The sequence below is a fragment of the Gossypium arboreum genome, chromosome 2 (genome assembly GCF_025698485.1).
Source record: "Gossypium arboreum isolate Shixiya-1 chromosome 2, ASM2569848v2, whole genome shotgun sequence".
NCBI lineage: Eukaryota > Viridiplantae > Streptophyta > Magnoliopsida > Malvales > Malvaceae > Gossypium > Gossypium arboreum.
Genome location: NC_069071.1, coordinates 112,047,957 through 112,058,139, shown reverse-complemented (window position 1 = coordinate 112,058,139; position 10,183 = coordinate 112,047,957). Strand labels below are relative to the sequence as shown.

The following is a 10,183-nucleotide window of genomic DNA, read 5'->3' as shown; positions in this document are numbered from 1 at the left end:
CTGTAAGATTTTCAACTCTCTTTTTATACTAGATTTCCAAATCAAACTCTTCAATAATAAAATTCATCTTATTAGTCGAGGTTTTGCATCTGATTTAGTTAGGAGATAACGAAAAGTTGAATGGTCAATGTAAACAACATTTTAGATAATATCAAATATGGTCTAAATTTATCGAATGCAAAAACCACAGCTAGCAATTCTTTTTCTATAATAGTGTAATTTTCTCGTGCATCTGTCAACGTCTTGCCAGCATAATAAATTGGCTAAAAATGCTTGTCTCTTCGCTATCCAAGAACTGCACCTACTATAAAATCACTAGCATCATACATTAGTTCAAAGGGTGAATTCCAATCAGGGTTGGCATTAATTAATTTTTCTTTAAGAGTATTAAATGCTTCTAAGCATTCCTAACTAAAATCGAAGGGCACATCTTTTTCTGGCAAATTCGTTAAACACTTAGCTATTCTAGATAATTCTTTAATAAACCTTTTATAGAACCCAACATATCCTAAAAAGCTTCAAATAGCCTTAACTAAACTAAGGGGAAGTAATTTTTCAATGGTTTCAATTTTAGCTCTATCAACCTCAATCCCTTTACTAGAAATTTTATGGCCCAACACAATCCCTTCTCGAACCATGAAGTGACATTTTTCCTAAGTAAGCACAAGATTTGTTTCCTCACATCTCATTAAAACTTGTTTTAAGTTTTTAAGATAGAGATGGAAAGAATTATTGAATTCTGAGAAGTTGTCCATATATACCTCCATAATATCTTCTACAAGTTTATCAAAGAGGGCTAACATGCAACGTTAAAAAGTAGCTGAAGCATTACATAATGCAAAACGCATTCTTCGATAAGCAAACGTACCATATGGACATGTAAATGTCCTTTTTTCTTAGTCCTCAAGAGTTATCGGGATTTGAAAGTAGCCAGAGAGTCTATCTAGGAAGCAATAATACATATGCCCAGATAACATTTGATTTATGAATGGCAGAGGAAAATGATATTTTCTTGTGGCATTGTTCAACTTCCTATAGTTAATAAAAACTCTCTATCTTGTGACTGTTCTCTTTGGAATCAACTCGTTCTTCTCGTTGGCTACAACAGTCATGCCTCCCTTCTTAGGAACAACCTGCACAGGACTCACCTAAGTACTGTCAAAAATAGGATAAATAACTCTAGCATCTAGAAGTTTAATTACCTCAGCCTTAACAACTTCCTTCATGCTAGGATTTAGCTATCTATGGGCTTGCACACATGGTTTGTATACATCTTCTTTTAAAATTTTAGGGGTGCAAAAAGAAGGATTAATCCTTCTAATGTCAGAAATGTTGCAGGCTATAGCTCTTTTATGTTCCTTCAACACTTTCAATAACTTATCTTTTTTATTTTGCTTTAAATCTGAAGCAAAAATCACTGGTAATGTAGAATTGTCTCCAAGAAACGCATACTTTAGGTGATTTGGTAATTGTTTCAGTTCCAACTTGGGAGGTTCTTCAACAGAGGGTTATTATTTCAATTTCTTGCTTACCTTAATGTCCTCATACTTTGTCTGTCTCAGTGAAGACTCATTAGAGCCTAAATTAATTTTTTTCGTACCTATTAAAGCATCATCGCCATCCACCTCCTCTCTTTGAACCAGATACAGTTCCAACGTGTCCTTATGAACGATTTCCTATAATGACTCTTGAATAACATGATCAGTAGAGTCAATAAAATAACAAGAATCATCTTGTTATCTAGAGAACCACATAACATCATTGATTTTAAAGATAATCTCTTTGTCACCTACCCTAAGCACAAGTTTACCATCACCCACATCAATGATAGCCCTAGCAGTAGCTAAAAAAGGGCGACCTAAAATTAAAGGCATCTCAACATCCTCATCCATGTCAAGCACAACCAAATCAATAGGGAATATGAATTTATCTACTTTACAAGGACATATTCAATAATACCCCTAAGATATTTAACAGATCAATCAGCTAATTGAATACTCATCCTAGTGGGTTTTGGTTCCCCAAGGCCAAGCTGCTTGAACATTTTATAAGGCATCAAATTAATGCTAGCACCCAAATCAACTAATGCTTTCTCAATGTTTAAAGTACTAATAAAACGGAGAGTAGTAAAACTTCCTGGATCTTTCAGCTTGGTTGGTAGTTCATTTTGGAGAATAGTTGAACATTCCTCGTTGAGTTCCATAATGGATAGCTCTTCAAACTTCCTTTTATTTCTTAATAGCTCCTTTAAAAAGTATGCATATACGGACATTTGTGAAATAACTTCAAAAAAAGGTAAGTTGATATGCAACTGTTTGAAAAGTTCAAGAAATTTACCAAAGTGTTTATCCATGCGGTCTTTCTTCAATTTTCTCGGATATGGGATCGATGGTTTGTATTCTTTGAGTACCAGTGGTTGAATTACTTCGGGATTTACCCTCTCATCATTTGCTTTATCAAATTCCTGCTACAACTTCTTTTCGGGTTCAGCCTAACACTTTTCCATTCCTTAATGTAACTACTTTCACATGCTCTTTTGGGATGGGTTCGGTGTTACGAGGTAAACTACCTTGTTGCCTTTCTGAAACCAATTTTGCAAGCTATCCAATTTGATTTTTAAGCCTATGAATTGACGCTTGCTGATTTTTCAAAGCTGTCTTAATGTTTTGAAAACGGGTCTCTCACACAGAAATAAATTTTGCTAACATCTCTTCAAAGTTCAATTTTTTCTCTTGCTGATAGAGTTGTTGATAGCCCGGAGGGAGTTGTGGTCTTTGGTTTCCTTGACCACCCCATGAGAAATTTGGGTGGTTCCTCCATCCTGCATTATAGTTATTACTATAAGGGTTATTTTGAGGTCTAGAATTATTACCTATATAATTTATTTGCTCATTCTCCATGCTAGGACTGAAAGGTAAATATTCCATACCTCTTTTTGACAAATCGAGAAAAATAATAATTAAAGAAAATAAGATCCTTTCCTCTTCTTTTCCCTAAGGACCTCTTCATGTTAATACAAAATCTCATATCACAAATTAAAATGATGAACTAGATCAAATCTAAGAGAATCACTCCTCTACTAAAGAATGAATAAGACCTTCTAGCTTCTCAAGACATTTATTTTGTGACACTCAACTAAGATGATGGATGCTCTGCCTTCCCATCTCCGTAACCTCCTAAACCACCGTTGGATCTTTTTCGATCCACCAGACATCCCGTTTTCGTCGAAATCCTTCTTTGGCCAGCAGGTGGGCTACTCGATTTCCTCCTCTATTTAAATGTTAGAACTTGATTCTTTCAAAGCCTACAGAAATTTATTTCACTTCTTAGATGAAATATACTAATCATTGATCTGTCAATGCATGTCGCTTTAAGCTTTTTTATCACCACTAAGGAGCCGTCTTCTACTTCCATAGGTCGGAAACTTATCTCCTGAGTGAATCCAATTGCTTGGGCTTTTACTAAGGCCTTAGCAATTAAAACATCAGATATGTAACGATTCCATAAGCAAGTTGTGCCCATGATAAATCTTTCACAATTTCTGATGATAATATATGTATTTGACACTTCCAAATCCTTATAGAAGCCTGCATCGAAGTTTACCCAAACAAAAAAGGCTCCTAAGGATATCGCCACCCCACGAGCTCTGTTGGCTTAAGCTTTAACTGTCCCCTACCAGTGTTTCTAATTATCTAGCATAACCCAATAGAAATGTAGCAATCTCAGAACTTGTTTTTTGTTTGCTTTCATACACCAACCTATTCCTTGAAAACCAAATTGCCCATATTGCTACAATACTAATTAACTTTTGATAGTTGTTTCTCTCATTGAATAATTGTCCAACCCAACTTACCAAAGAGTTCTCTGCTTGGCTTATCACTCAATTGATTCCCAATTTTTGCCAAACCTATAGGGCTATTGGGCGCAATCTCAATTAGCATGAAGGACACTTTTTGCCTCAAGGTGACAATGAGGGCAAGTTGCATCAACCATTAGTCTTCTTAGGCGCAAATTAGCGTTAGTAGGCACAAAATTGTTCGTGAATCATCATACTGTAATTTTCATGTTCTCCGATGCATATGTTTTCCAAATATGTCTGTAAAGGCCTCAAATATCTTGGCATATAAATCTATATGTGACATCATCGGTCTTAAGAAAGCCTCTAAGTAATAATATGTATACACTACGAACCGTGTACTCACCCGAGCTTTCAAGGCACCATCTTAGTCGATTTGTTATCTGATGTTGCGTCAGCTAAATGCTCAAAATTTTCTTTGCCTTATGAATATCAAATGAGGACAATATTCGATCCTCCTTCCATTTCCAGGTTTGCTCATCAATCAAATCTGTTACTCACTCAATTCCACTCACTTGGGTTGATTGTACTTTGCAGGGTTTGTTGCTTGGGAGCCAACACATATCCCAAACAGAGATTAGTCTCCCACTTCCAATTTGCCAGTCGGTCCCTTTATCAAGAAGGCCTCTTCTACCCATATACTTCGCCAAATTGCTAAAGGTTAACTTCCTAACTCAACTCTTAAAAAATCTTTGTTTGCAAAATATTTAGCTTTTAGCATTTGTTTGCAAAATATTTAGCTTTTAGCACTCGAGCCACTAGCGAAGTGGGGTTACAAAGTAAACGCTACCCTTGCTTAGCTAATAGTGTGATATTAAATTTAGTCAAATTACGAAAGCCCATACCTCCAACCTCCTTCAAGTCACACAAATCCCCCCATGAACACCAATGTATACCCTATTGTGACTGCGATTTTTGCCACTAATACCGGCACGTAATCAATTCTAGCTCCTTACAATAAGAAATATCAATTTTATAATTACAAAAAAAATGTAAACATAACTAAGAATTAACCATATAAAGCATAATTGAAATTATAATAAAAATATATCTAAATTTACATTAAAATTAATTTGATTAAAAAATACATATGATTTAAATAAAATTACACTCAAATATATCCAAAAGCTTCCACCTTACCATAAACCATATGATATATTAATTTTACTCAATTTTGGTAATGTGATTTATGCTATTAATATTTGTTTATTATTTTTACGTTTTATTTACGTAAATCATACATGTTAAATTTTGAATAAATATAAAATATTTATTTATTATTTAATAAAATACTTTTCTTAATTAATATGATTAAAAGGAGAGCTTCACTTGCATCGGTATAAAACTCACCGATGTAAAATTAATATGATTTTAAACTATTGTATCTTTTATAATATTTTATAATCCAACTATTAAATTTATCAAAGTATTTTTACTTGTTATATATAAAATTTTGAATCGATCTAATATTTTTATCATATCAATTAAAATATTGTTTATATTAATATTTATTTTAGTTAAAATTTTTAATTTATATCGAACTTGACATGCATGATCTAATGAATGGAGCATGAAATATGAAGATTGAATTATTAAAATATTAACTATATAAAAATAATGAAAAATGTAAAATTATTTTAATTTTGCTTAGTAAATTTTACTTGTAATTAAAATATTGAATTGAAAACTTTTCGAGCACTATAAATATAATTAAATTATTAAATTAACCGTGAATTTGTTAAGAATATTAATTATATAGAAAATTATAAGAAGATAAGCAATATTAATTTAATTTTGCACCAGAAAACATATGAGAAGGTCTACTTTTATAATATATATATATATATATATATATATATATATTACGAGATTAAAGAAAATTATATATTTTATGTGATGTGTAAAACAGTCTATCTAAATATATATATATATATATATATATATATATATATTCATATACAATTACTTATACAAATTTTTAATAGGGTAAACTACATCATTAGTCACTAAATTATAGGTAAAACAATCTAGTTATTGAAATATTAAAAGTTTTCATTTAAGTCACTAAATTGTTATAAAATCGATGCTATATGACTTTTTCTGTTCATATTGCTTACATCAATTAAAAGCTTTATTTCCCCTTCTTTTCTACAGTTAATTTTTTATGAAATAGTTTTAGATGTCATAAATTTGAGAACTAAAATTCAAACAATTTTTTCTCTGATCTCTGAAACCGGTTGTTAAATCGGCTTGGATCTAAGATATGTTCTTCGAGCTTTCGATGTGTACTGATCTATCGTACCGATTGTTGAATCATAACTTGGAGCTCGCTAGCAGAATTTTTATTTAAAAATAAATAAATTTAACAACACAATGACTTAAATAAAAACTTTTGAATAGTTTAGTGACTTAAACAAAAACTTTCGAATAGTTTATTGACCAAATTATAACTTTCTTTTAATTAAGTGATCAAATCAAAAACTTATCTATATCTTAAAAACTAATGGTATAGATTCCTCCTTAATAATATAATTTAAAAAATCCCAACTGAAATTAAACAGAAAATAAGATAAAATTATTAATTTTATGTCTCCAATCACATCAAACACGAACAAACAAATTATTTCATGTAAGAATATATTGACTACTTCCAAGCAAAATAATAATAATAATAATAATGTTAATAAAGTAGTAAATAAAATGTGAAATGAGTGACAATTGTATTAATATTTTCCATAGTAAAGCGCGTGGAAGTTTCCAGGGCCATTTCCCCTTCATTTTCTTACTGATTTCTTCTCTCTTGCCTAAATCCACAGTCCGTTGCTGGCCCCCCATTAATAAATGATCGAGAAATTACAACTGTAATGAGTGTGTGTGTATATATAGTAGAAGACTGGCATGAATAAACAAGTATAGGCATATAAAAATGGAGGATATGCCACCAGGGTTTCGGTTCTATCCTACTGAAGAAGAGCTGGTTTCGTTTTATCTCCACAAGAAGCTTGAAGCTAAAACAGATGATGATCTCAACCATGTTATGAATCGTGTTATACCAGTTGTCGACATTTATAACTTCAATCCTTGGGATCTTCCTCGTAAATATCTTTCTTCTTCTCTTTTGAATTTAACAATATCCCTTTCTATCACTTTCTTGACAAAAAATTTCTTAGTTTTGTTGAGGGTTGCGGATCCTCAATAAGCTTGGTATTGCTTTTGATCGGAGTCTTCTGCCATGGTTGCTGAAAAGCAAGCTCATGACAAGGCTCACACTCAACACTCCGAGGATATTGAGAGAGCTGAGATACCACTTGCGCGTGTGTGTATATATATCTTCAGCATTAGGAAAGATTAACCAGTATTGTTTTTCTTGAGTACCATGAAGCTTGGGGCTCAGTGAGCTGAATAAAGCTTTTTTTTGTCAGATGAAACTTATCCATGTACAAGAAAGCTTTGAATATGGACTCTAGAGTCTCCCTTTCTTCACTTTTTGGCATAAAATTTCTGGGTTTATTTGATTATCTTGGAAATAAAACTAGCAAAAGTTTCAAGGAGGTCTAACATTTTATGTTTTTCTTTTATTTAAACCTATATATATATATATATAATATATGTGTTTCTCATGATCACTGGTGCATTTGATGCAGAATTCTCAGATAACCTATGTCATAAAGACCCAGAGCAATGGTTTTTCTTCATTCCAAGGCAAGAGAGTGAAGCTCGAGGAGGGAGACCAAAGCGGCTAACATCATCGGGGTACTGGAAAGCCACTGGTTCACCTGGTTATGTTTACTCTTCCAACAGTCGCCCCATAGGTGTCAAACGAACCATGGTCTTCTACAACGGAAGAGCCCCAAATGGGAAGAAAACTGACTGGAAAATGAACGAATATAAAGCTATTCAAGATCATGTTTCTTTAGCTAATGCCACTACACCTCCTATCGTAAATTCTTTATCATATCCTCGGATTCAAACCTAGACAATCTTTCCTCTATATTATATGTGATTTTCTCTCTCTTTTTTTTTTTTTTTTACAGCTAAGACAAGAATTCAGCTTGTGCCGGGTTTATAAGAAATCGAAATGTTTGAGGTCATTCGATAGACGGCCGCCTGGGATATTAAAGATGGGAGAATCGATCCCTCGACTCGATAATAATCACATTAATCGATTTACTCAGATTGGGATGAACGATAACTCATCGACAAAAACAGACGTTGTCGACGACGACGAATATGCATTTTGGGATGTTGATGGGTTTTGGAATCTTTAGAGATGATGTGTAGATGGAGAAGCTTGAAGAGATTAATTTCAAGTTTGCATTAATGTCACCATTTGCATGACACTATAAATTAGCCCTATTAGAGAACAAGAATAAGATTTGCTCACTAACTTATTATATGTGCTTGATATGGTGAAAAAGTTTTATCTGTTTATTATATGCTTTTGTCCCTGTTTTTAGTTTTCTTTCATTTCCAGCTATTTCATAGTTACCAAGCTAGTTTCATTTATCGCCCTAATTTTGCGCCGTCTATTAGATGTAGTAAAAGTAATTAAATTTGGGTTTAATTTGTATGTTTAATTTTTTTAAAATTAGCACAATGAATTGGTTATTGTTATTAGTGTTAAAATTTTGTTAAGACTCGAATAAAATTAAATTCAAACCATAAAATGATAAAAGATATTTTGATTATATTTAAAAAATCGTTAAGGTTAAATTTTGAATTTAAATTATATACTGCGGTTAAATTTAACCTATAGTCATTTTTCTTTTTTCTTTGATTGTTTTTAGTTTTATTGTTGTTTGCACTAAAAAACTAGTTCAAAATGTTAACCGGTTGAGGGGGTAACTCTTATATTGAGAGAAGTTTTTGAAGTGTCATCTTTTGAATAGTTGATTAGACCCTTAAATGGTAGATGTATTGTGCTCGGAATGTCTATACTCAGTTTTAACCCCGAGTTTTTGTCTCTCTACTTTGAAGAGAGCTCAAAGGAGTTCATGGAGTTTTGGTGGTAGTGCCGAAGTTCACCAAGAAAATACTTTATTATTTAGTGTTGTGATTCCAATGGTATTTGAGGTTTGAATTATGTTCGGATGTTTGAAGTTTATATATCTTTAGAGCTTCAATTGTGTTTAGGGTTCAATTGATTTTTTCATGTAACTTTTTTCGTGTATTTTTTGTGTATTTTTCAGTGACTTTTTTTTTTTTTTTTTTTGCAAATGGTAAAATAAAAGAAGATAACATAAAAGAGGGCACTTTTAATGACGTTTTTGGGTAATTATTAGTAATGATTTAAAAAATCATGAAAAAAAAAACTTTTCGTGATGATTTAAAAATATTTCGCAACGTCTTAAAAACCAAGCAAATGTAAAATGTTTTTGTGATGTTCTTTACATCTTTTCGTGATGTTTAAAAACCTTGAGCCACTGCTTTCTAACTTTCAAAATCTTTGTAACTTTTCATGAGTGACGCTTTCCTACATTTCATTGAAAACGTCATGAAAGCTCAAAATTTTAAATTACCTTTTCACGACATTTTTGTGTTGTTTTTGGGCGTTTTGAAAACGCAATGAAAAACCAATTTTTTTTTTTTTGTAATGAATAAACAAAAAAAAAAGTATAGATTTTGAAAGGAATTGGTGTTAGAGTTAGAAGAATTTATATGTTCAATGTGTGAATATAAGGATTTAAAAAAAGAATACATAAATGTTATTTTGGTTTAAAAGAATTTAAGGATTTGATTGTATGAGTTTAGGGATTTCAAGTAGAATCTTGTTTGGGTTTGAAAATTTTAAGGATTTCATATAATTTAGGGACTTTGATCATGTTGGTCTGGATTTTAGTTAGGGTTGAAGATTAAGGATTTTTTTAGACCACCTCAAATACCAACTTGATTACACGGTAATGGTTATATCTAGTTACCATGTGTAAGCTTTGAATTTAGTCTTTGTACTTTAATTTGTTTATTTTTTGTTCTTATAGTTTTCAAAATTTAAAAATTCCAAAGAGTAGTTAATTTTTTAAAGAGAAATTCATTAATTCATTCCACGAATGAAATTATACAATTCAAGGAAAAAAACAACAAATAGCCATCGTAGGTGGTGAAGGACAAGCTCCATCAACACTAAGGCTTCAACCTCAGCATCAAATGAACATTATGACACATCGACAATTGCCTTTGTCACAATTCTAGTACAACATATTTAGAGTGATTGCAAGCACTTAATACGACAAGGAAATCAGCCTGGATGGTCCAAAGTGGCAAGCAAAAATCAACAAAAGAATCGAGCATCCACCAAATTGGAGAGAACGATGACAAAACCATCCCTAA

At 31.9% G+C, this 10,183-nt stretch overlaps 1 protein-coding gene across 1 annotated transcript; it reads left to right on the top strand.

Annotated features, from left to right (window-relative positions):
* The first annotated feature begins 6,688 nt into the window (after positions 1-6,688).
* Positions 6,689-8,482, top strand: LOC108466757 (NAC domain-containing protein 90-like). Its single transcript, XM_017767125.2, has 3 exons — positions 6,689-6,951; positions 7,501-7,796; positions 7,891-8,482. Exons 1-3 carry the CDS (start codon positions 6,783-6,785, stop codon positions 8,122-8,124), a joined length of 699 nt encoding a protein of 232 aa, XP_017622614.1. The 5' UTR covers positions 6,689-6,782; the 3' UTR covers positions 8,125-8,482.
* The last annotated feature ends 1,701 nt before the right edge of the window (positions 8,483-10,183 follow it).